The 26,998-nt window shown below is 50.7% G+C and overlaps 2 protein-coding genes across 15 annotated transcripts in view; both read left to right on the top strand.

Moving 5' to 3' along the window:
- Nucleotides 1-6,003, top strand: part of PLXNB1 (plexin B1) — a 288,895-nt gene extending 282,892 nt beyond the window's left edge. Inside the window, exons 38-40 of the mRNA XM_075916670.1 lie at nt 62-137; nt 644-718; nt 2,340-6,003. Of these exons, the coding sequence (XP_075772785.1) occupies nt 62-137; nt 644-718; nt 2,340-2,444 (256 nt within the window). The 3' untranslated portion in view covers nt 2,445-6,003. The remainder of the gene's footprint in view (nt 1-61; nt 138-643; nt 719-2,339) is intronic.
- Nucleotides 6,004-18,453: 12,450 nt separating this feature from the next.
- The window catches only part of LOC102446721 (SRSF protein kinase 3-like), an 82,704-nt gene continuing 74,159 nt past the window's right edge, over nt 18,454-26,998 (top strand). For 10 of the 14 annotated variants that reach the window (XM_075916683.1, XM_075916682.1, XM_075916677.1 and 7 more), the window contains exon 1: nt 22,326-24,995. The gene's annotated coding sequence lies outside the window, so the exon portion shown is untranslated. Of the gene's footprint in view, nt 18,610-19,190; nt 19,308-22,207; nt 24,996-26,998 lie in introns of those variants that run through there. The other 4 variants (XM_075916685.1, XM_075916684.1, XM_075916674.1 and 1 more) reach the window with 3 other exon arrangements.

The following is a 26,998-nucleotide window of genomic DNA, read 5'->3' as shown; positions in this document are numbered from 1 at the left end:
TGCTTGGTAGGGAGGAAGCAGCAGAGCCTGCGTTAACAGGCCCTGTGCTCCCGTTGCATAGGTACTATGCGGACATTCGCCAGACCATCTCCGCCAGCGACCAGGAAATGAACTCTGCCCTGGCTGAGCTCTCAAGGGTAAATAACTAACTTCTTTCAAAAACTAGAGCACTACACTGGCTCCTTCAGGGTGTGTAATCTGCCAGCCTGACGCAGGGTCTGCCGTAGCTTTCCCCAGGATATCTATCACTGCCCCACTGGAATCCCCGGCTAAGTGCTGGCAGGGACCGAGCATTTTAACCACTTCATCATGACCTGGCCCATGATGGTTACAACCTGCCTGCTAGTGCTGTGTCTGTGCTAGCCCCGACACCCTCGCTAGCACCAATGAAGAGTTCTAGGGGGAAAGATTCACGTAGCAAAGGCTTCTGAGTGCTGGAGCAAGTGGATCGCTGCTCCCTTTCCTCTTCAGCATGGCCGATCCACGCCCCTGTTACCTGCTAGGAGAAATCTCGAAATCCCTTCTGCCGCTGCTCCCACGCTGGGTTGAGAGGCTCTCGCAAGCATTGCCCCGAGGTCCCAGGGCAGCAGGACTTGGATGAATAATCCTGGTGGCTAATGAGATGTTTATTCTGTTACCACAGAGTTACTCAGGTGAACTCAATTCCATGGTGGCCCTGCATGAGCTCTACAAATACATCAACAAATACTACGACCAGGTGAGTGCTGCTCCCACTTACTGGCTCCAGCCTCAGTGCGTGATTTCCCATCCATCCCTCTGAGCCATTAGCAGCTTACGCTTGCCCAGCATGCGGTCACCTCGTCTGCTCTCTTAGTGGAGCTGTGAACAGCCAAATTAGCACTGACGGTCGTCGCAAAGGTTACACTGACCACCTAGCACAGTGGTCCCCAGCCTTTTGGGACTGCCAGGCGCAGGGCACAGGGGCCGCGCATGTGCCACGTGCCCAGGGCTCAGGGCGCAAGAATGGCTTGGTCCGGCCCTGGTCACTCGGCAGGCGCACATCAGTGCCCCAGCAGGCACCTGCCTCGCGTTGGGGACCACTGACCTAGCAGGTAGGCACAGGTTATGAAAGGTAACTAGGCAGTACTGACTGAAGAGCCCAAATACCACGGTCAGAAGAGCCTAAACCCCATCAATGTCTAAATCCCTTTTGAAAATGAGGTTGGCTCCTAGACGAGAGGGTGCGACAGCAGTGCCTGTGCACGTTTAAAACTGGGCCAGATGAGCTGGCCTCATCAAATAGAAAGAAATGTCAATTTTGTCACAACGGAAGAGCCTTCACTTGCACCTGGAGCTCTGAGATTTTATCCCGGTGTTTTTTCTTGTTCTGGGGCAGTGGTGATTTGTATGAGGTTTGTTTGTTTGTTTGTTTGTTTGTTTTGTATCTAAATATTTCAATTTCAAAGATACCTTAAAAGGGCAATAGGGTCAGTTAAAATATTTCCCAATTAACAGTAGAAGGATTTGAGATTGCAGTTTTTGTGTATTTCAGTAGGTAGAGTGTACAATATAGATTTTTATGGTGAAAATTATGCATGAGGACTTGCATCTGAGACTATTTAATGTTTCCATATTGATTTGTTTTCTAAAGGTTGCTTTGTGTTATTTGAGATGACTGATGTAAGAATATTGGCTACCTTGGGGAAGAGTTAAGGCTGTTTTGTTATAATGACACTTGCATTTCTTCATACTTAATGAGAATAATAACTTCCGTACATTTGCAGTGTAAGATGTATGCATTTCCACGCCTCTGACTGGTTAAGGAAATGATGCTAGAGACACAAGGTGAGAGGTAACATCTTTTATAGGACTAGATTCTGTTTGGGGAGCTTAAGCACAAACCCTTGTCCCTCGTCAATCAGAAGCTGGGGCAGTAAAAGATGTTACTTCTCCCCTTGTCTCACTACTGTGCTGGAACCAACATGACCACAGTGACAAAACATACAGCAGAGGGAATCACGTGCAAAGTGACTGCGCTGCTGTCACTTAGCTAGTTTGATTGGGTTTTGGCCTTTGGCACCTTTCTTGGTTTTTCCGTAACATTTTTTCTTCAGGTAAACACAATGATCATAACCCTCCCCCCAAAGCAATGAAAGGTCTGCACGTTGTTTGGAGGGAAGAGTAGCTGGTGGCACAGAGGAAAACGTAGGGTCTTCACAGGGTTCCAGCACTGGGCTAGCAAGACTGCACAGGGTCCCTCTGAAACAGACTGTCCCTGTGGATCCCAGTACCCACAGCTCAGGCTTGCCCTCAGCCAGGGGAATCTGCTGCTAATGGTTTCTGTGCATGAGGGAGGTTGCCAGTGAGTCTTGTTGCAGATCATCACAGCCTTGGAAGAAGACCCAACAGCCCAGAAGATGCAGCTGGGATACCGACTGCAGCAGATTGCAGCTGCTGTGGAGAACAAAGTCACTGACTTGTGACCCAGATACACAGACTGCCGGGCTCTTGGGAGGCTGAACAGCGGTGGATCGTGCAGCTCGCAGGAGCATCAGAGCTACACACGGTGTTTTGCTGCCTTTGGAACCAGACGCTCCGGGGGGCTGGCATGTAACACACGGGGAGGTGGCCAAGAATACGCAAAGTACAAACGTCCTTGTGTCTCACTCAGAGAATATTTTTACGGGGTTTTTTCCTTTTTACAAATGAACTTTCCTAAAGCAGTTTCCACAAAGCAGTGTCAGAGAGAGCAAGCCCAGGCGGCCTCTTCTCACACACTGGGAAAGTGCCGAGCTTCCACACGGAGCTGCGAGGGGCTGGATAACCCAGCGCTTCAGAACAAAGCTAAAGACTGTATGTGGCTTCCTGTGAGCCTCGAGCCTCCTTTTGTACTAGCACCTGGGATGGGAGAGGCTAGTGCTGGGACTGCTGCCCCGAGCCTTGCGTAACCACCAGCAGCCCAGCCTCCTGCAGCCATGGCATTCTGGGCAGTACATGGGAGTGCTCTTGGGACTAGCTGGGACTGTGGGAATGATGATTCCTGCTGGAGAGTGTGCACCTCCAATGTCCAGCCCAAGGAGTAACACGGTGGCTGTGCTAGCCACCGGTGCCCTGGCCGGAGCAGAAGAGCATCTCCCACAGCACCCTGGGAAGGTGGCAGCTGTACTGTAGGGGTGAGAAATGGGAAGAGTCTCATGGGCCAGGGGTCTGGTCTCCCTCCCTGCGTGTGTCTTGTATTGTACTAACGTGCTCAGCCGTTCCAGTTGTTGACCCAGTAGGCTCAGCCCAGCCCTAGTGTAAGCAGGCACCAGCCTATTGCCATCTGTACAGCTGTGCTCACTTCCCCCAGCCAGAGTTCAGCAGATGGCCTTACCGACGTGCTTCTAACAGATCTGTGTCTAGCCCTCTCTGGTTACATGCTGTCTGGCCCCAGCAAAACAAGTGAAGGCCTTGTACCTATTCCTCCCTCTGGCTCACAGCCATTCTGCTTCTCTGAGCTGGATCTGAGAATAACCTCATAATGACCAAGCATTGCCATGCTTCAGGGGAATGTTAGTTTTGTGTTTCTAAGATGGGATTTCACTTGGATGAGCCTCCCTTGGACACTGTCATCACGAATCCCCCAGACCAAGCAGTCCCTGTGTCAGACAGCTTCTCCCTAGTGCAAGGGCAGGCAAGATCCATCCCGCCAAGCCTTTTAATCCAGCCCATTGCTTGCCCCTGCAGCACAGAACCACGCTGCTCAAAGCAGCTGGCTGCTCCTGAGGCTCTCTGTGCTGCCCACACCACCAGCTCCTGTTGGCTGGAAACTTGCCAATGGGAGCTGAGAGATTTTGCTGGGCGCAGGGGCAGTGCAGCACCATTTCTCAGGTTCTGCTGGCCAGTTTCCAGAGATTTTGCTGGAGGTGTGAGCAGCATGCGACACTTCTCACTACAGCACAGAGAGCCATGTGGAACAGTCAGCTGCTTTGAGTGGTCTGGGGCTGCTGGCAGGCAGGGAAGCCTGCCCAAGAGCACTGCTGTCCGGGAACTACATAAGTAAGCACCTCCCATCCAGAGTCTCCCTCTGACATCCCACCCCTTCCCACACCCATCTCCCTCCCAGACCATGCAGCCCCTCCTGTACCCCTCTCCCAGGCCAGAATCCTCCTTTACCCAGACCCTGCACCCCAGTGCCCTACCCCAGGTCACCACCCAAATCCTCTGCACCCTCCTTCCCACATCCCACGTCACAACCCTCTCCTTCACACAAACTCCCTCTCCGGTCTCACGTCTTTCCTCAGCTGTTTTGACAAATCATTGCATGCTCACAGCATTAGGTCAGTTGGGGAGGAGGGGAGTTCTCTTGTTTGTCTGGGGCTTACGTTAACCTGAAGGCACGTGTTTGCTTCTGTGACCACCCCTCCCTACAAACTCTTGCCTCCTGGTGGATCCATCAGCTTCTCCCCTGGAATTTGCCTGCCAGAGCGTGATAGCAACATGAGTCAAAGAGCCTACACTTGTGTGTGCGTGTCTTGGCCAGGTGTGAGATGGGCTAGAGGTACCATTCGATACATCTCCTAGGAGATGGCAGTGTTCTCGGTTCCCCAGGGATGGGGGAGGTTTATCCATATAACAAAAAAAGGAGTCATTTAAAAACTCTGCGAAAAGAAATTAACATCTCCATAGTGACCCATCTAATACACTAACCAGAGTACGACATTCCCAGCTTAGTCACTGTGAGAAGGGAAACGTTCATCGCATACATTGCTCCAACCTGTCCCCAAACGGCTGTTGGATCCCAACTCCCTCTTGCTATGTCCGGGACCTACTTTTAACAGTTGTCTGACTGAGTCAGTTCTCATGTTCAGACATGCCCCTTCTGCTCTCTCCAGCCTTCCTTCTCTGGCATGCTAGTGTCCATTACCTTCATGGGATTGAGGGTTCATTTGTGTTTTACAAAAGCCTTTAATAAGCATGCCTTTGGGGACAGATGGGAGAGTCATAATTAACTCCGGGAGGCTCTTCCCGGCCTTCCTGTCTCCACAGTTGTTGTGTCAAAAGCCTCAGGGAGTTTAGTTTCCTTAGGTTGCCTTGGCTATGTACCATGTTCCTACAGGCCATAGCTTCTCTAAGGACTTGGTTACACCCTCCTGCTGCACGCACCCAGTCTGTCTCCACAGGACATGGATAGCTCTTCCACTGGGGAGTAATTTCCCTTGCCATGAAACACAACGTACTGCCATCTTACCTCCTCTTTCATAGACAGGAAGTGACTTTTTCTTTGGGGTGGGAAGAATTACGTTTCCAGCTGTGATCCGAATAGGGGACAAGAATCTGAAATGTGCTGAGACATAAATTGGCATCAGCTGATCTCAGAGTTAAGCTCCCCTCTTTGTGATAAATAGAGGTACCTGCCCCTGGCAGGATGAGACCTGGCAGTTTCTGTGTCTCCAGCTTCAGGCTCATGGTGGCCACACACATTGGGAAGTCACACTCTGACCTTTTTCTTTATAAACGTAGGCGCTTAAGTAGACACACAGACTTGAAATTCTTCAGAAGCTGATCAGGTCTGGGGCAGAGAAGCACCATGTGCAGCCTCCGTGCGACCCCAGATTGCCACTAGGTATCCCTTGTTGGCGCCTTTCTCCCTACGTTGATTCCTCTGGGTTTCCAGGACCCCGAGCGCATTGGCTTCGCTCCTTTTGCCCCTTTGGCAGCCAGAGGGCTGCACACACACCTCTTCTCTCGACTGACTCGGTTTTGTATTTTCTACTTTGCTGTGGCCTGGCAGCCCCATGCCCATGTGCTGCCCTTCTTCTTGAGTTCTAGTTGGAGCGCCCAGCACGCTCGCTTCTCAATGAATGGGAATTAATAATTAATATAAAAAGCTTGAAAATATGAATGTTGGTACATAGTGTAATAACTGTAGATACCATTGTGAGATGTAGGGAGCTATGGGGAGAGGAGAGAGTATGTCTGTAAATAATCAGTTTAGAACACAAATGATTTTAATAGAGAGAATTCTTACCTGAGTGATTCAATAAACATTAATATACAACATGGAATGGGGCTCCTGGTTCTGTGTCTTCAGACAATGGGGCTGCTCCTCATGCTCCAGAATATGGTGACCTGAAGTCAGCACTAAGACATGAAGACATCTGTATCAGCACCATCCACACCCAGTATTAGGCACGTTACTGCTGCCTGAGGAAGTGTCTTCAGGTGGCTGGACCCTTGCATCTACGCAGAGCCCCAAAGCCACTTTCAAGGTGCTTGCCGGAATGGGGCCCTGCCAAGTACAGCAGGCAGTTCAGTGCAGAAGCTGCAGGTCCCTGTTGCTCTCACTGGCTTTCTGCTATGCTGCTGACATTCCCTGTCTTCACTGGGCACTGAGTCTCCTTCTCATGCCCCATGTTTTGCATCATCTTTCCCATTGTGCATGTAGCCATGTTCCTTCCCTTACATAGGGAGGCACCAGCTCTATACTACAGGAGCCAAGAAGATCCAGAACTTTTCTTCTGCTCTAGGTTGAAGCTGGGGCCCTCTCTCTGCACGGGCTTGGCAGGGATGGGGCTCTCTGCACGGGCTTGGCAGGGATGGGGCTCTCTGCACGGGCTTGGCAGGGTTGGGGCTCTCTCTCTCTCACTGCATGGACTTGGCAGGGATGGGGCTCTCTCTCTCTCATTGCACGGGCTTGGCAGGGATGGGGCTCTCTCTCTCTCACTGCATGGAGTTGGCAGGGATGGGGCTCTCTGCACGGGCTTGGCAGGAATGGGGCTTTCTGCACGGGCTTGGCAGGGATGGGGCTCTCTCTCTCTCACTGCATGGAGTTGGCAGGGATGGGGCTCTCTGCACGGGCTTGGCAGGGATGGGGCTTTCTGCACGGGCTTGGCAGGGATGGGGCTCTCTCTCTCTCACTGCATGGAGTTGGCAGGGATGGGGCTCTCTGCACGGGCTTGGCAGGGATGGGGCTTTCTGCACGGGCTTGGCAGGGATGGGGCTCTCTGCACGGGCTTGGCAGGGATGGGGCTTTCTGCACGGGCTTGGCAGGGATGGGGCTCTCTGCACGGGCTTGGCAGGGATGGGGCTCTCTCTCTCACTGCACGGGCTTGGCAGGGATGGGGCTCTCTGCACGGGCTTGGCAGGGATGGGGCTCTCTCTCTCTGCACGGGCTTGGCAGGGTTGGGGCTCTCTCTCTCTCTCTGCACGGGCTTGGCAGGGATGGGGCTCTCTCTCTCTCTCACTGCACGGGCTTGGCAGGGATGGGGCTCTCTCTCTCACTGCACGGGCTTGGCAGGGATGGGGCTTTCTGCACGGGCTTGGCAGGGATGGGGCTTTCTGCACGGGCTTGGCAGGGATGGGGCTTTCTGCACGGGCTTGGCAGGGATGGGGCTCTCTCTCTCTCTCACTGCACGGGCTTGGCAGGGATGGGGCTCTCTGCACGGGCTTGGCAGGGATGGGGCTCTCTCTCTCTCTCTGCACGGGCTTGGCAGGGTTGGGGCTCTCTCTCTCTCTCTGCACGGGCTTGGCAGGGTTGGGGCTCTCTCTCTCTGCACGGGCTTGGCAGGGATGGGGCTCTCTCTCTCTCTCTCACTGCACGGGCTTGGCAGGGATGGGGCTCTCTCTCTTTCTCTGCATGGACTTGGCAGGGATAGGGCTCTCTTCACGGGCTTGGCAGGGATGGGGCTCTCTGCACGGGCTTGGCAGGGATGGGGCTCTCTCTCTCTCTCACTGCACGGGCTTGGCAGGGATGGGGATATCTGCACGGGCTTGGCAGGGATGGGGCTCTCTCTCTCTCTCTCTGCACGGGCTTGGCAGGGTTGGGGCTCTCTCTCTCTCTCTGCACGGGCTTGGCAGGGATGGGGCTCTCTCTCTCTCACTGCACGGGCTTGGCAGGGATGGGGCTCTCTCTCTCTCACTGCACGGGCTTGGCAGGGTTGGGGCTCTCTCTCTCTCTCTCTGCACGGGCTTGGCAGGGATGGGGCTCTCTCTCTTTCTCTGCATGGACTTGGCAGGGATGGGGCTCTCTCTCTCTCTGCACGGGCTTGGCAGGAATGGGGCTCTCTCTCTCTCTGCATGGGCTTGGCAGGGATGGGGCTCTCTCTCTGCACGGGCTTGGCAGGGATGGGGCTCTCTCTCTCTCTCTCTCTGCACGGGCTTGGCAGGGATGGGGCTCGCTCTCTCTCTGCACGGGCTTGGCAGGGATGGGGCTCTCTCTCTGCATGGACTTTGCAGGGATGGGGCTCTCTTTCTCTGCACGGACTTGTCAGGGATGGGGACTTGCAAGCATAGGGGCAAACTCAGTGACTGGCATGCGCAGCCGCACGCATGTCATATTACCATGGCTGCTCCTCTGCCGCAAAGCCTTCGACCTGTGGGACTTTAGATGGCTAGGCAGTGATCTCCAACACCTCCTCCAGGTAAACTGTGATATGTCACCTATTGGCATGCACATGAGCAATCACCTGGGCTGTGTCTAGACTGCATCCCTTTTTCGTAAAAGGGATGCAAATTAGACATGTCGCAATTGCAAATGAAGCAAGGATTTAAATCTCCCCTGCTTCATTAGTATATAAATGGCTGCTGCCTTTTTCCGGCTTGGAGCTGTGCCGGAAAGAAGCACCAGTCTAGATGCGGATCTTTTGGAAAACAAAGCCTTTTCCGAAAGATCCCTCATCCCTTATTTTAAGAGGATCCCTGCTTCATTTGCAATTGCGATATGTCTAATTTGCATCCCTTTTACAAAAAAGGTATGCAGTCTAGACACAGCCCTGGAGAAGAGAAAACAGTTGCCTGCCTTTTATAACTGTTCTTCGAAAGGTGTTGCTTGTGCTCATTCCAAATCCCACCCATCTCCCCCGATGGAAAGCTGGCAAGAAGGAACTGAGGGGGTTGAGGGCCAGCTGAACCCTATAAACCATGCCATGCAGGTGCCTCTTCAGGGAGCTCCATAGCTGCCTGATGGGTACCGATGGGGGGAAAAGCCTTCCACCGATAATGCACATAGCATGCACACACCTATTGGAATGGACATGAGCAGCACATCTCGAAGAACAACTGTAGCGAAAGGTAAGTAACCCTTTTTTCCTTGCGAACATAAGAACGGCCGTACTGGGTCAGATCAAAGGTCCATCTAGCCCAGTGTCCTGTCTGCCAACAGTGGCCAACACCAGATGCCCCAGAGGGTGGGAACACAACAGGGAATCCTCACGTGATCCCTCCCCGTCACCCACCTCCATAGAAACCAAGGCTAGGGACACTATTCCTACCCATCCTGGCTAATAGCCATTGTTAGTATCAGTCAAGCTAGAGTCTAGAATTGCAAAGATGCATTTTGTGTTTGAGCTGTAAAATGGGTGTTAGTTGCTGCCTGCATTAACCTCACCTGTAATGTCTGAATCCCAGGCTATAAGTTTTGCTTTTTAACAATAAAAATGCTATCTATGGGCTTGGGAACACAGGCAGAGGACAAGTAGTTTCCCCCACCCATTCAGAAGAACTATCAAAATTAAATGGGGCATCAAAGACTAGGTTAAAGGCGCTCGCACAATGGGGAAGATGCTACATGCAAGTCAGCTTGTCCCATCAACTTGAATTCTGGAAGAAGGAAATAAAAATAGCTGATGGGAAAATTCTTCATCTCTTTGCTGTTTGGACTCTAAAGCTGGAGGTAGGAAAAGAAAGTAAAGAAAAGTAATAAAAATGTAGCCGTGTTAGTCTGGTGTAGCTGAAACAAAATACAGGGCTACAAGATGGTTTATTAGGTGATGAGCTTTCGTGGGCCAGACCCACTTCCTCAGGTCAAATAGTGGAAGAAAATAGTCACAACCATATATACCAAAGGATACAATTAAAAAAAAGAACACATATGAAAAGGACAAATCACATTTCAGAACAGAAGGGGGATGCGGGGGGAGGGGGGGAGGTGGAAGGTGAATGCCTGTGAGTTAATGGTATTAGAGGTGATAATTGGGGAAGCTATCTTTGTAATGGGTAAGGTAGTTGGGGTCTTTGTTCAGCCCCCTGCGGAGAGTGTCGAATTTTAGCATGAATGCCAGTTCAGAGGATTCCCTTTCAAGTGCAGATTTGAAAGTCTTCTGAAGTAGGATACATGTGATTAGGTCATTAAGACAGTGTCCTTTCTGGTTGAAATTGCAAGAAACTGTTTCTAAAGAAAAGCAGCCTGGGCTTACCCTAAAAGCCAGTTAGTGCTGACAGATCGCTACAGCTCTGTCACCTTTTGGAACCACAGATTGTAACACATATTGGTAAGTATGTTGCCTGTGTGAACCCGTAAATAACTTGTAGTTCTGGTACCTAGTTAATCTGTAGTTAGTTGACTCTAGGCTTGGCTACAAGCTTTCTCTGTAAGTGTGAGAGCCGAGGTACAAAGTAGGGATGTTAAGACTAGATGTCATCTAGTTGCTCCCCCCCCTTGCTGCCTCTATCAGATAGAGGCAGCAAATGGGTGGAAGAAGGGGTACTTCAAAGCGACAGTGCCGTACAGCTGAGCCCGGGTTCCAGCATGGCATTTCTGCAGAACCTGGGATCAGCTGAGGAGTTCCCAGCTGATCCCAGCTTGGTGTGGCATTTCAAATCGGCAGCACAACATGGAGCCCAGGGTCAACGGAGAACCATTGAGTAGCTAGGCTCTGAAGTGGAGACAGCCTATGTTGGGGCGAAGAATCTGGCCATTGCATTGAGATAGGAGATTGGACTGGAGTGGAGGGCGATGGGGGAAATGTTCGACATTCCCATCAGGAAGGGATACCATGGCTGCCTGGGCCATGCCGGTGCTATTAAGATGACATGTGAATTGTCTGTTCTGTATTACCCTGTTGAGTATGGGTATGGGTGGGAAAGCATAAAAAACCAGGTTGGTCCATGGGAGTGAAAAGGCATCTCCCCCTGGAGCGGGATCCCTCTGGAACAGAACTCTGGGGCATTTTTTGTTATGGGCTGTTATGAATAGGTCGAGTTGGGGAAACCCCCAGCACTGGAAAATGGTGTGTGGGACGGAATTGTCCAACTCCCACTTATCTTGTATAGGGAAGCAATGACTGAGGTTGTCCGCATGGTGATGTTGTGCTTGAGGCACCAATTCCAGAGTTTGATGGCCTTCGTGCAGTGGGAGTGGGAATGCACCCCACCCTGCGGCTATGTCTACACTGGCCCCTAATTCCGGAAAAGTCATGCAAAGCAGGTAAGTCAGAATAGGGAAATCCGCGGGGGATTTAAATATCCCCCGTGGCTTTAAATAAACATGTCCGCCGCTTTTTTCCCAGCTTGGGAAAGTAGGAATAAGAGATCCTCCGGAAAAGGGCTTTATTCCGGAGGATCGCGCCAGTCTAGACGCTTTTTTCCGGCTTTTCCCCAAGCCGGAAAAAAAGCGGTGGACATGTTTATTTAAATCCGCGGGGGATATTTAAATCCCTCGCGGATTTCCCTATTCTGACTTACCTGCTTGGCATGACTTTTCCGGAATTAGGGGCCAGTGTAGACGTAGCCTGCCTGTTCACATAGAACATGCATGCTACATTGTCTGTCATGAGCCTTATTCTGCAGCCTTTGGTGACAGGGAGGAAATGGAGGCAGGCGTAGCGTATAGCTCTGAGCTTGAGGGGGTTGATATGGAGGGTTGTTCGGAAGTGGACCATAGTCCCTGTGTTGTGGTTTCTCCTATGCGTGCTCCCCAACCTGTGAGGGATGCATCTGTTGTGATGCTGATTTGGGGGTTTCTTGTTGAAATGGAACCCCTTCACATATGTGTAGTGGAATGGTCCACCACAGTGAGTCTTTGACTGTAGAAGGCATTGTGAGAAGCTTGTGCCATTTTGGTTTGTATACCGAAGCTAGCCAGGTTTGAAGGCATCTCATGTGCAGACAGGCATTGGGGACAACGTTGGAGGCTACCGTGTGTCCCAGTGGCTGGAGGCAGTCGCGAGCTGTGACCTGTGGGTTGATGTGAATGGTGTGTATGAGACTGCAGATTGCTCTCAATCTTTCCTGTGGCAGTGAGGCTTGGCCAGTAGTAGAGTCAAGAAAGGCACCTATGAAGTGGATTTTTTGGGTAGGTGTTAATGTTGACTTGTCTCTTGTTTATTTGAAGGCCCAACTTTTGGAAGCACTGCATCTTCATCCACAGTGCTCGACAAACCTCTGTTTCTACTCAACCGTGGTGAGTAGATTTCAGCCGGTTGCTCCGTGCGCCCCTTTTACCGGCGCTGCGCGCGTGCACGGTACCAGTCTGGTGCATGTGCAGTGCGGGGCTAGTGAGTAGCTCTTGCCACAGTTTGTCAAGCCCTGGTCATCGATGTTGCATGAAGAGCATGAGGGTGTCTACACTTGCTGCCTAGTTTGAGCTAGGGATGGAAATGTAGCCGACCGAAATTGCTAATGAAGCGGGGATTTAAATATAATCCCATAATCTCCATAATTTCTCAAAAAATGGAGGAGTAACGTTAGTTTGAAACAAGGGGTTTGATTTGAACTAATGTGTCCTGGAGCCCACTTCCTGGTTCAAATCAGCTGTTGAGCGGAATAACGCTTGGGCTAATGAAGCGCGGGATATTTAAATCCCCGCTTGATTAGCAATTTCAGTTGGCTACATTTGCATCCGTAGCTCAAACTAGGGAGCAAGTGTAGATATACCCTGAAAATGGGTTGGAGACTTCAGCAGAAAATCGTCCAGATATGGGAAAATGATCATGTTCTGCTTCCTTAAATATGCCAATACCACTGCCAGTCGCGCTGAAGATGATTAGTATGCTGTTCTCCATAGTGTTCCCAGTTACCCCAGTATGGCAGGTAGCCGGGGAATGGTATAGGTGGTGCCAGCCAGGGGTGGGTATACCACGGGTATTGCGTGGCAGGCGTATTTTGCCAGAGTGGGTCCCTTTACTCAGGTGAGTAATAGGATGGAGAAAAGTCGTTGTTCTCCAAGTTATCTTTCTCCTCACCAGAAAGGTGGGGAGGGGTCGCAGCAGACTGGCAGTATTGTGCTTGTGGCTTTGGTGAAAAATCACCCCCCCCCCCAAAAAGAGACCCTGGACTGTGGAACTGGGGCTGTGCAGAGCCAAGCTGCAGCATGTCTTCTGGTGCAGAGAGGGACTGTGTTGCCGTGCTGTGGTGAGCTGGCACCGTGAAAGCTGAGGAGAGTGCTGGTGCCATGTGAGTCACAGCTGTTTGTTGCTGCCTTGCTGAGCAGGCAGGCAGCTTATACAGCTTCAAAGGCTCAAGTGGAGCAGCAGGATCCAAGGGAAGTGCCGCTTCTGCTGGTTGAATAGGCTGCGGCAAGCCTGAGGTGGGCACCGGAGTCACTGAGGGACCATGGGTGCATTCAGAGAGGTGGGCAGCTTAAAGCACTTTGCCTCAGCACCTTTTAAAGTGGCTGACTCACTGTTGGTACTGGAGGTGCCTGCAGAGTCAAAAGTGCTCAGCCGTGGAGTGGCTAACACTGAAGAAACTGAAAGTCTGTGCTTCTTCCCTCTGCCTGGGGAAGCACAGGATTGTCTTTTCCTGGACTTGGAGGTTTTTTGCTGAGACTCTGCAGAGTTTTGTCCAAGGTCCGATGCAAGTCTGAGGTTCTTGGAGCAGTGACAGCTTCAGACGCATCCCCTGTTCTTCCGAGTCCGCGCTTTTAATTTTTGACAGTGAGTGCATTTTTGAGAACTCCCCCAAACATCTGACACACTGAGAGTGGCCATCAGATACAGGGATACCTTCTTTACAAAAGGAACACTTCTTGAAACTGGGAGAGTGCGGCATGTTGAAACAGAGGGGTTTTTTAAATACACAGGAAGAAGAACGATACTAACTAACTATCTGTATGTTAACTGAAACTAAGTAGCTATGTAACTATGTATAACTCTGACCCCAGGATCCCTGCTGCACTGCTGCTTTGAAATGCACAAAAGCCCCTGCTAGTGTGCTCAGAACCAGTGCTCACAGTCCTCCTGCACAGCAGGACACTAACCACACGCACTACCTACCTCCAAAAATGGAAGAGGCATGCCGCTTGGTGCACGCAAAACATACTTACCCAACCTTTGTGCCTCTCCACTCAATCCTTGATTATTTACTGGAACTTAAATCCACAGGCCTCTCGACTAACTCCATCAAGGTCCATCTCGCTGCCATCATCACATTCCACAAAAAGGTAGATAATGCCACCGTATTGGCACATCCAATCACCAAAAGATTTATGAAGGGCATCCAGGCATAATATCCCAATATCAGACCACCAATACATCCTTGGGATCTAGATCTTGTCCTTAATACACTCATGCACAAATCCTTTGAGCCTTTGGCCACATGCTGTTTCTTACCCCTCTCCATGGAAAGAGTTTTCCTGGTCACAATCACCTCTGCTAGAAGGGTGAGAAAACTCAGCTCGTGGCACACCCTCCATATACCACCACTTCTTGAGAGAAAGTCATGCTTCGTACACACCCTAAATTTCTACCCAAAGTCCATTCTTCCTTCCATCTAAATGACTCCATTCACTTACCAACATTCTTCCCAAAACCACATGCCAATGGTTTGAATTTGCCATGCATACACTAGACATGTGCAGGGCGCTGTCATTCTATCTCCATAGAACTAAGCCATTCAGAAGGACTCCTAAGCTCTTTGTCTCTTTGCCACTATCTCAGGGAAGTGCCATCTCCAAGCAGAAATTATCTAAATGGAGAGCTGACTAAATACGCTTGTGCTACCAGGTCAAACAAGTCCAGCCTCCTGACTCCATCAGAGCACATTCTACACGTTCCATCTCCACGTCTACAGGGTTCCTATGCAGCGTTCCCCTTGTCGACATATGCAAGGCAACCACATGGACATCAAATCTCACGTTTGCACGACACTGTGCCCTCTTACAGGACACTGCAGCTGACACTAGATTGGGCAACGCTGTTCTGGCTGCAGCCTTCCAACCTAATCCAAAGCCCCTGCCGTCCTAAGGGACACTGCGTATAGACACTCCACCTGAGTGGAACACCCACAGGGATGTCTCTCAAAGAAGGAGAGAAGGTTACTCACCTATGCAGTAGCTGACATTTTTTGAGATGAGTGTCCCTGTAGCTGCTCCACTACCCGTCCTCCTCCCCTCTGCTTTGGATATAACACCTGTCTGTTTGTAGAGAAGGAACTGAGAAGCCCGGACCATGCACATGCTTATTTATACTCTGACAGCTTGTCAGGCAGGCAAAGCATGCGCATGACCGGGGAGGGGAAGGGGGAAGAGCACTGCTGAGAAAATCTCCAATCAAAGGTGGGTAACTTCCTGTTAGTAAGTCTAGCTTGTCTGGGTGACAGGATAGACTGGAGTGCCCCAGGGTACTGCTGGGGCTCCCTGCTTAGACTGTTGGTAGAAGTAGAGGTGGGTGGCAACCTGGGCAGCAGTGACCATGGGATGGTCGATTTGAGGATCCTGACCACAGGAAGAAAGGAGAACAGCAGACTACACACCCTGGACTTCAGACACTCAGTCAGTGTCTCCTTCAGAGAACTGATGGGCAGGATCCCCTGGGAGGCGAATATAAAGGGGGAAAGGAGTACAGGGGAGCTGTCAGTATTTTAAAGAGGTCTTATAGAGGGCACAAGAACAAACCATCCTGATGTGCAAAATAAAAGCAAACATGGCCGGCAACCAGCTCGGCTTATCAGAGACATTTTCAGTGAGCTTAAATACAAAAAGGAAGCTTACAAGATGTGGAAACTTGGACAGATGACAAGGCAGGAGTATAAATATATTTCTTGAGCATGTGGAGGTGTAATCAGGAAGGCCAAAGTGCAATTGGAATTGCAGCTGGCAAGGGATGTGAAGGGGAACAAGAAAGGTTCCTACAGGCATGTTAGCAATAAGAGGGTGATCGGAGAGGGGGTGGGGCCCTTACTGGATGAGGGCGGTAACCTAGTGACAGATGATGCGGGGAAAGCTGAAGTACTCAATGCTTTCTTTGCCTCTGTATTCACAGACAAGGTCAGCTCCAGCTTGCTGTACTTGGCAATGCAGAATGGGAAGGAGGTGGGCAGCCCTCAGTGGAGAAAGAACAGGTTAGAAACTATTTAGAAAAGCTGCATGTACACAAATTGCTGGGGCTGGCTCTAATGCATCAGAGAGTGCTCCGAAAGTTGGCCATTATCTTTGAAAACTTATAGCAATCAGGAGAGGTCCCAGAAAATTGGAAAAAGGCAAATGTCGTGCCCATCTTTAAAAAAGGGGAGAAGGGCAATCCAGGGAAATACAGACCAGTCAACCTCACCTTAATTCCCAAAGAAATCCTAGAGGGGATCCTCAAGGAATCCATTTTGAAGTGCTTGGAAGAGGGGAAAGTGATCAGGAACAGTCAACTTGGATTCACAAAGCACAAATCGTGCCTGACCAGCCTGTTTGCCTTCTATGACAAGGTAAGTGGCTCTGTGGATATGGGGAAGTTGATGGACATGATATACCTTGAGTTTAGCAAAGCTTTTGATATGGTCTCCCACAATATTCTTGTCAGCAAGTTAAGGAAGTAGGGATTGGATAAATAGACTGTAAAATGGATAAAAAGGTGGCTAGATTATCGGGCTCAATGGGTAGTGCTCAATATTCGATGTCTGGTTGGTGGTCGGTGTTAAGCGGAGTGACCCGAGGATCAATTCAGGGGCCAGAATAGTTCAACATCTTTATTAATGGCCTGGATGACGGGATGGATTGCACCCTCGGGAAGTTTGCAGATGACATGAAGCTAGGGGGAGAGGTAGATATGCTAGAGGATAGGGATAGGATCCAAGTGACTTAGACAAATTGGGGGATTGGGCCAAAAGAAATCTGATGAGGTTCAACAAGGACTAGTGCAGAGTCCTGCCCTTGGGATGGAAGAATTCAAAGCATTGCTACAGGCTGGGAACCCATTGGCTAAGCAGCAGTTTGGCAGAAAAGGACCTGGGGATTCCAGTGGATGAGAAGCTGGAGATGAGTCACAGTGTGCACTGTAGCCACAAAGGCTAACAGCCTATTGGGGTGCATTAGGAAGAAGATTGCCAGCAGATCTAGAGAAGTGATTATTCCATTTTATTCAGCACTGGAGAGGCCACGTCTGGAGTACTGCATCCAATTCTGGTCCCTCCATTACAAAAAGGGTGTGGGGAAATTCGAGAGGGTCCAGCAGAAGGGAATAAAAACGATTACGGGGCTGGAGCACATGCCCTAGGAGAGGTTGAGGGATTTGTAGTCTACAGAAGAGAAGAGTGAGGGGGGATTTGATAGCAATTACCTGATGAGCGCTTCCAAAGAGAATGGAACCAGGCTGTTCTCAGTGGTAGCAGATGACAATGAGGAGCAATGGTCTCAATTTGCGGTGGGGAGGGTCTAGGATAGGTATTAGGACAAACTATTTCCCTAGGAGGGCGGTGAAGCACTGGGATGGGTTCCCAGGGAGATGGTGGAATCTTCATCCCTAGAGGTTTATAAGACCAGGCTTGACAAAGGCCTGGCTGGGATGATTTAGTTGGGGTTGGTTATCTGTCAGGGATAGTACTTGGTCCTGCCCTGCAGGCAGGGGACTGGACTCGATGACCTCTCAAGGTCCCTTCCAGTTCTCTGAGATAGGTATAGCTCTGTATTTTTGGAGGGAGGGATAGCTCAGTGGTTTGAGCACTGGCCTGTTAAACCCTGGAGAGTCTAAGGGCCCCAGGCAGGACCAGCTTGAGCCATTCCTGCACCCTGGGCAGCGGGCGTGCAACACGTGCGGTTCCGCCTGGGCGCATGGTGCATGCGCGGCCCCACCCCCCAGTGCACTGCGCACCTAGCAGCTGCAATTGGGCGTGTGGCACCTGCTGGCGGCTGTAAGGGGCGCCACGCGGCTGGGTGTGTGGCACCTGCTAGCAGCTGCAAGGAGCGCCGCGCGGCCAGGCGTGCTGCACCTGCTGGCGGCTGTAAGGGGCGCCACGCGGCTGGGCGTGTGGCACCTGCTAGCAGCTGCAAGGAGCGCCGCGCGGCCGGGCGTGCTGCACCTGCTGGCGGCCGTAAGGGGCGCGCGGCACCTGCTGGCGGCCGTAAGGGGCGCGCGGCACCTGCTGGCGGCCGTAAGGGGCGTCGCGCGGCCGGGCGTGCGGCGCCCCTTACAGCTGCCATCAGGCGCCCCCATAGGTTGGCGCCCTGGGCAGCTGCCCGGCTCACCCCCGCCCTTAATCTGGCCCTGGCCCTGGCCCTGGCCCTGGCCCTAGGGCACCTGGCCACAACCACTGCCAGAACACTGGAGCGCAGCTCTGAGGACTGGGTGGGAGCTAGCACCACAGCCTGGGTGGCACTGGGAGCTAGCTGCCCAGCCCCACCCCTTCCACCTGGGATCCTGCCCCTTCTGGGGGCACAGAACTGGGATCCCCCCCACATTCTACCATTTGTCCTGTGGGGAGGCTGTTGGCTCTGCTGGGGTTGGTCCTGCTTTGAGCTGGGGGTTGAGCTGAACGATCTCCTGGGGTCTCTTTCAACCCCACTTTCCTATGATTCTGTTACTCTAGGAGTCACGCTTCCAAAGAGCTAATGACAGACCAAGGCAGAGCCCGTTCATGAATCCTTCTCCAATAACACGTGTCTCCTGAGGCTGTTCACTTGGGCTTGGGTCCCTCTTCTGTGCAATCAGACCCACAGAATACATGGCAGATAGGCTCGTAACTGTGGTGAGTTGCAGGACTCAGCCCTGTTTAGCTTCTGGCCTAGTGTCTAGATGTAGGAATTGCCACCTGGGTTGTACCAGAGTTCCTCTAGGCCAGTCTCCTGTCTCTGACAGTGCTCAGCATTGCGTGCTTCAAAGGAAAGTGCAGTGGCTTTTTGGGGCATTCTTCTATAAACTGTCCCTAGGAAGGTCTCTGATCTGCCCGTGTTACAGTGGGAACAAGTTGCAGCAGCTCCCTGTGCATCTGCAGGCGACCTGATTATACCAGCAGCAGGTGGGAAAGATACAAAACAGTGAGGGACTAGTGGAGCTGGGACTGGGAGAAGGAAGCAGAGCGACTCAAGGACCATTTCTGTCTCTAGCAAGGAACCCAAAGACCTTCCCTGCTGCTAGACTCTCCCTGTCACCCGTTTTCTTTGAGCTGTACCTCACTTCAGTCTGTCAGGGCTTGCTCTCTCTCCCCCTGGGATGTATGCATTGCAAGACATGGGTGGGGTGCCTGGACGCCTGGGATTATTGCAGCTCTTTGGTAATTTGAACATGAATGTGATTTTACAGTGAAGTTGTTTTCTTCCCTTCCCTCAGCATGGGACTGACAAGAACTTGCAGGAAGACTGGGAGTGACCTCGATGCACCTGGCAGTGGACACACTGTGCTCAGTTCCTGGTGCAGGCTAGCACTGAGATCACTTAGGAAAACAAGGTATTTACATTCCAGTGGGACATTTACAAAGGCCTATGAGATGCTCCAAACATGGCCTGTAACTGTCCTACCATGAGCTGGGCTCGTGTCCATTTTCACAACCTGAGCACACTTGGCCGGTGCTTGACCGGAGATGGCCCAGGAACGCGCGTGGGACCCCGGAGTGTCCGCAGGCGGCCCCAGGAACGCGCGTGGGACCCCGGAGTGTCCGCAGGCGGCCCCAGGAACGCGCATGGGACCCGGGAGTGTCCGTATACAGCTCTTTTCCCTCCCTCCTCTCTGGAGCGATGTCTCAATGTGGCTCTGGAGGTGCCAGTGTTCCTGTGAGAACACAAAGCAAGGCCCTGTTGTGTGTTGTCATTAAAGATGACATGGAGCAGGGCAGGAGGCTGGGTCTGTGAGGGTTGGGCAGGGGGGTCCCATCCAGTGGGGCTTTCTCTTTCCCCTTGCCAATGGGGCTGTTTGTCCCTCCACAACCAACCCCCTTGTTTTACTTTCTTGGTTAGCCCCGGTGGCTCTTTTTTAGTTCTCTTACTATTTTTTTTAATGCAAGGCATACATTCAAAGTGAGCCTCTACTGTGGTGTTATCAAGGCTGTTCCCCACTCTGGCATGATGAATGCAGAAGTGGGGGCCCGCAAAAGCACCCCAAAACCTGATCTCTACAGGCTTTGATCCAAAAACTTCCCCCAAAATCCTAATACCCGGACTTTGGGAAATAAAAAAAAAAATACTGCCCCACTCAAGTATTACAAGAAAAACCAGGGAAGAGGTCACTTGGGAAAGCAACTGGTTAAAGGGGAGACTACAGCGGGTCATATTGAAAGGCGAACTGTCGGGTTGGAGGAAGGTTACTAGCGGAGTTCCTCGGGGATCAGTTTTGGGGCCAATTTTATTTAATCTTTTTATTGCTGACCTTGGCACCAAAAGTGGAAGTGTCCTAATAAAATTTGCGGATGACACAAAGTTGGGAGCTATTGCCAATTCAGAAAAGGATCGGGATATCATACAGGAAGATCTGGATGATCTTGTAAATTGGAGTGATAGCAATAGGATGAAATGTAATAGTGAGAAGTGTAAGGTTATGCATTTAGGGATTAATAACAAGAATTTTAGTTATAAGCTGGGGACACATCAGTTGGAAGTAACGGAGAAGGAGAAGGACCTCGGAGTCCTGGTTGATTATAGGATGACTATGAGCCGCCATTGTGACATGGCCGTGAAAAAGGCTAATAGGATCTTGGGATGTATTAGGCGAGGTATTTCCAGTAGAGATAAGGAGGTGGTAGTGGCATTATACAAGGCATTGGTGAGACCCCATTTGGAATACTGTGTGCAGTTCTGGTCTCCCATGTTTAAGAAGGATGAATTCAAACTGGAACAGGTACAAAGAAGGGCCACTAGGATGATCGAGAAATGGAAATGGAAATTTATTTATAAATACATTAAAAGCAAGAGGAAGACCAAGGACAGGGTAGGCCCACTGCTTAGTGAGGAGGGAGAAGCAGTAACAGGAAACTTGGAAATGGTGGAGATGCTCAATGACTTCTTTGTTTCGGTCTTCACCGAGAAATCTGGAGGTGTGCCTAACGTAGTGAATACAAGCAGAGAGAGGGTAAGTTTAGAAGATAGGATACACAAAGAACAAGTTAAAAATCACTTAGGAAAGTTAGATGTCAGCAAGTCACCAGGTCCTGATGAAATGCATCCCAGGATACTCAAGGAGTTGATAGAGGAGGTATCTGAGCCTTTAGCTATGATCTTTGAAAAATCATGGCAGACAGGGGAGATTCCAGAAGACTGGAAAAGGGCAAATATTGTGCCCATCTATAAAAAGGGGAATAAGAACAACCCAGGAAACTATAGACCGGTCAGTTTAACGTCTGTCCCAGAGAAGATAATGGAGCAGGTAATTAAGGAAATCATATGCAAACACTTGGAAGGTAATAAAGTGATAGGGAATAGCCAGCATGGGTTTGTGAAGAACAAGTCATGCCAAACTAATCTGATAGCTTTCTTTGATAAGATAACGAGCCTTGTGGATAAGGGAGAAGCGGTGGATGTCATATACCTAGACTTTAGTAAGGCATTTGATACGGTCTCGCATGATATTCTTATTGATAAACTAGGCAAATATAACTTAGATAGGGCCACAATAAGGTGGGTGCATAATTGGCTGGATAACCATAGTCAGAGAGTTGTTGTTAACGGTGCTAAATCCTGCTGGAAAGGGATAACAAGTGGAGTTCCTCAAGGGTCTGTTTTGGGACCCGTACTGTTCAATATCTTCATCAATGATGTAGATATTGGGATAGAGAGTACGCTTATTAAGTTTGCAGATGATACCAAACTGGGTGGGGTTGCGACTTCTTTGGAGGATAGGAACATAATTCAAAATGACCTTAGCAAGTTAGAGAAATGGTCAGAGGTAAACAGGATGAGGTTTAATAAAGAGAAATGCAAAGTGCTCCACTTAGGAAGGAACAATCAGTTCCATACATACAAGATGGGAAGCGACTGTCTAGGAAGGAGCATGGCAGAAAGGGATCTAGGGGTCATAGTGGACCACAAGTTGAATATGAGTCAACAGTGTGATGCTGTTGCAAAAAAAGCAAATATGATTCTAGGTTGTATCAACAGGTGTGTTGTAAGCAAAACTCGTGAAGTCATTCTGCCGCTCTACTCTGCACTAGTTAGGCCTCAGCTGGAGTACTGTGTCCAGTTCTGGGCGCCACATTTCAAGAAAGATGTGGAGAAATTGGAAAGGGTACAGAGAAGAGCGACAAGAATGATTAAAGGTCTAGAGAACATGACCTATGAAGCCAGGCTTCGTGAACTGGGCTTGTTTAGTTTGGAAAAAAGAAGATTAAGGGGGGACATGATAGCGGTTTTCAAATATCTAAAAGGGTGTCACAAGGAGGAAGGAGAAAATTTGTTCCTCTTGGTTTCTGAGGACAGGACAAGGAGTAATGGGCTTAAAGTGCAGCAGGGGAGGTTTAGATTGGACATTAGGAAAAAATTCCTAACTGTCAGAGTGGTCAAATATTGGAATAAATTGCCAAGGGAGGTGGTGGAATCTCCCTCTCTGGAGATATTTAAGAACAGGTTAGCTAGACATCTGTCAGGGATGGTGTAGATGGAGCTTGGTCCTGCCTTGAGGGCGGGGGGCTGGACTCGATGACCTCTCGAGGTCCCTTCCAGTCCTATGATTCTATGATTCTATGAAAACCTGTCTTATGAAAGGAGACTCAAGGAGCTTGGCTTGTTTACCTTAACCAAAAGAAGGCTGAGGGGGGACATGATTGCACTTTTAAATATATTAGAGGGATAAATACCAGGGAGGGAGAGGAATTATTTAAGCTTAATACCAATGTGGACACAAGAACAAATGGATATAAGCTGGCTAGTAGGAAGTTTAGACTTGAGATTAGACGAAGGTTTCTAACCATTAGAGGAGTGAGGTTCTGGAACTGCCTTCCAAGGGAAGGAGTGGGGGCAAAAGATCTATCTGGTTTCAAGATTAAACTAGATGGGTTTATGAAGGGGATGGTTTGATGAGATAACAGGATCTTGTTAACTAATTGACCATTCATTATCGGTGGGAATAGGTCAATGGAGGGATGATAGGAGTTACTATAGAGAACTTTCTGGGTGTCTGGCTGGTGAGTCTTGCCCACATGCTCAGGGATTAGCTGATCGCCATATTTGGAGTTGGGAAGGAATTTTCCTCCAGGGTAGATTGGCAGAGGCCCTGGGGGTTTTTCGCCTTCCTCTGTAGCATGGGGCACAGATCACAGCTAGAGGATTCTCTGCATTTTGGGGTCTTCAAAGTATTTGAAGGCTTCAATATCTGAGATATAAGTGAGAGGATTATTCTGGGAGGGGTGGGTGTGATTCTGTGGCCTGCACTGTGGAGGGGGTCAGACGAGATGATCATAATGGTCCCTTCTGACCTTAAAGTCTGTGAGTAAAACCAGGACACAAAAATTAAGCAATTCCAGATTAAATAAAAAAGAAAGAACTTTTATTATCAAAACAGTATCCTAGTTACAAGCATATTTGGAATAGCTAGATGGCAAGAGCCACTGATTAATATACTCATAGAGAATTTTGCTTTGGGCCAAAACTTAGTTACAAAAGAGAGGAAAACCCATTTCTAACAGCACAGACATCAGATCCAAATTCCCAAAACAGAAAACAATAAAAGCTGATGGATTTATCTAGACTTGCCCTACTTACACATTATGAAGAGTCTTTTTCTTGGGCTATGTCTAGACTACATGGCTTCATTGATGGAGCCATGTAAAATAGCTTATTCGGCATAGTCAAAGAAGCGGGGATTTAAATAATCCCTGCTTTGTTAAAATTAAAATGGCCGCCGCACTGTGCTGACGATCAGCTGATCCGGCACAGCGCGGCAGTCTAGATGCGGTGCAGTAGACAAAGGAAGCCTTCGTCGACCGTTCCGGTATGCCTCAGTGACCTGCTTTTGAGTCACACAGCGGGGCTCTCAGCTGCAGCCCTGACTCTGTGCCCCTTCGGGTGTAGCCAGGCCCAGCTGCTTGGCTCTTGGCTAGGCCCACCTCCAGATTTTCAGGAGGAGCCCATCCCAGCCAAGGTTTCCTGCCTGTGCTGGCCATTGGCAGCTATTCTTGAGCCAGAGCAGGAGGGGTCAGCGGTCAAGGCACAGCAGCTGATGGAGCAGGGAGCCCTGCTCTCATTAAATCCCAGCCTGATGTCCCTGGCCCCTTCCCAGGCCGTGCGCTGGCTTAGCTAGAAGGTCTCATTTTAGGAGGTGGCAGATCCTCCTCAGTGGCTTGTGCCACGTTAGCAAAACCTGCTTAGCACTGAGCTCCGGTCGGGGTTCCTGGGTGAGGGAAGGACCCAAAGGACGCTCAGCTCCTGTGCACGGAGGCAGCACACAATGGGTGCAGATGGTGCATGGTGTCATTGTCATGCCCTTAGTTGTAATTATTCCTTCTGCAAAGCCCAGCTGCTGCGGGGCTTGGGGCATCCCGGGGTGTATCACTCCCAGGGTGCAGAGTTGCGGCTCAGACCCGGCCTTCTGGAATGTGATTATGCAGCTGTATAAAGGACCCCGCTGTTTCTCTCTGCCAAGCTGGCGTATAAGAGCAAATCTGTTTTCCAGCCCCCATTTGGCTGCCGTAGGAGCAGGAAACTACTTGGCTCAAGGGCAGGGAGCTGCAGCCACATGGTGTCCAGAGGCTGATTGGCTGTCATGGAGGAAACGGGAGGTGACTGATGCTTGGCACAACATGGGCTCAGAGCCATGTCAGATCTCGGGGCAGACTGTGTTTCCATCCAGCCAAGCTGTGCCGTGTGCTCCATAAATAGCCTTGGGGTGGTGCAGAGGCTTTCACTGGAGCTGACGGACATGCTGAGAGGCACGAGTTAGAAGCAAGGAACTCAAAACAGGTGCAGAGCTGTCGAGGCAGTAAAATGACCCTGCCCCAAGCGTTCTTGAAGCCAGTGCTGGTTGCAGGGGCCTTGCTGTTCCTTGTCCCAGCTTCCAGGGGCACAGCAGAACTTGCTCCACGCAGGAACACCCTTCACAGCCAAGGCTGACTGGAAAGGAAGGCAAGAGCCCTCGGTCTCACACCGCCAGGAGCTGCCGAGAGCCCCAGGTCTCCAGCTGAGCTTTGAGCCCAGCCCCCAGAGCTGCTGCATGGTGAGTCTGTCGAGGGCCGGTGGCATCAAGACCCCCATGGGCTGTGTTTACTGCATGTGCCAAGGGAGCAGGGATGCTTACTTGGGAAGCCCGGCCCACACTGGGTCCTGGCGTCTCTTCCACATATGAGAGAAGGGCCGTGGCTGACTTCTTGACACTCCACATAGCCTGCCCAGAGCACATATGCCAGGCAGCCACCTGGGCCTGTTGGGATGCCTGGAGAGGGGGCTGCTTGCCTCGCTGGGAAGCTGGGAGATGGTTCTTGTTGCGCAGTGCAAGGTAGCGTCTCCAGCATTGTCGAATATCGGCTCCTTTGGTAGGTTCTTCTTAGGCTAGAAAGAACTGGTCATCTAGAACAGGCTGGGAAACATCCCCCAGCAATTTTTGCTTTGAGCCCCGGGCCTCTGAGCTCTAGACTATCTAGATCAGGGCCACATGTGGCTCGCAGCCCATTTGTTTGCGGCCGGTGGTGCAGTTTGGATGCACACGGGGCTCAACGCACGGCCCACGGTTGGGAGCCAAAGCAAACAAGCAGTCAATAGAACGGTCTTCTGTTGATTTGTCTTAGTAGTTACATTCCTGGACTGTCATTTAAATAATGGACGCTTTATTTAAATTAAAATGGCTGCTGCACTGAGCCGATCAGCTGTTTGTCGGCTCAGCGTGCTAGTTTGGATGCTCCGCGGTCGACATCAGAGGCATTTGTCGACCACCCGTTATGCCTCGTGGGATGAGGTTTACCGGGGCGGTCGACAAATGCCTTTGATGTCAACCGTGGAGCATCCAGACTAGTGCGCTGAGCCGACAAACAACTGATCGGCTCAGCGCGGCAGCCATTTTAATGTAAATGAAGCGGCGATTATTTAAATCGCCATTTCATTTGGGTATGTCTAGTAAACTAATCTACATGGCTCTGTCGCCAGAGCCATGTAGTCTAGACATACCTTAAAAGTGCTGTCATTTGGGTGGAAATGGGGTAAATGTTGCATTTTATTAATATCAGCAGAACTGACTTAAATGGGGCCTGTGTGTTGTGTAGTTTTGCCTTAATCTTTGTATTCGTGCCTGTTAGTGTAAAAGAGGCGATTTGCATATATTTGCATATATATTTGCATGTATATGCAACTACACTTAAGTTGTGGCCCTCGGCATGTGCTGTGAGTTTCATTGTGGCCCCGGGGGCTTCCTAAGTTGAGTAGCTCTTCTCTAGAGCATCATCTAGATGTAAACCCTTGGAGGGCAGGGGGATCCCCGACACTGTGATCTGATGGCTCAGTGCTCTCACAGTGAGAATCTGTGTCTTTGGGTCTCAGGTTGCTTCGTTTCAGCTTCCACCGATGGCTTTGTGCCTTTTTCTGCTCAACTCGAGGTTGCTCTCAGCAGTGTCTCCCTTGCGTAACACGAGCTACTGGAGCCTTGGCTGCCTTGGGGCTGTGTCCATAGGGAGCAACGTGATGCCTCCTCTGCCAGGGCTGACGTCAACACCTCATGTCATCTTTGTGGTTGTTCCTTGATGCCCTGTTGGCGTCAGGACATGGAGCTGGGCTCGGCTGCTCTACAGGCCCGGCAGTGGATTGAACAGGCCCAGGGCAGCCAGCCATGTCGATGTCTGGTCTTGGCAAGTTGTTCCTTAGCCGAGTGGCAAGTGGAGGGCGGGGGCTTCTGAATCTTTGTACGGCGAGAGAGGCAGAGGCTTGAGGTGCTGCATTATGCGTCAGTCAGAGCACTGCGCAAGGAAGTAGGTGGGAGGCAGGCACCATCCCGCTCCATGGTGCATTCCAGCCTGTTCTTCCTTGCCAGGCAGCCTGTTCACACCCTGAGCTTGCCCAGCATCAGCAAGAAATGCAGCTGCTGCCTGGCAGGGTTGGTCCCGAAAGCAGCTTTGTTGCTAGCAGAGGAAGAACAGGGTAACTCTGCTCTTTGCTGAAGAACCAAAAATGACAGAAGAAGCCACAATTCTATTCCAGAGCTTCTGGGAAAACGCTCTTCAGGCTTGTCTGCAC

Source organism: Pelodiscus sinensis, unplaced genomic scaffold, assembly GCF_049634645.1.
Source record: "Pelodiscus sinensis isolate JC-2024 unplaced genomic scaffold, ASM4963464v1 ctg69, whole genome shotgun sequence".
Taxonomy (NCBI): domain Eukaryota; kingdom Metazoa; phylum Chordata; order Testudines; family Trionychidae; genus Pelodiscus; species Pelodiscus sinensis.
The sequence above is the reverse complement of the archived record's forward strand: the minus strand, read 5'-3'. Positions and strand labels throughout refer to the sequence as shown.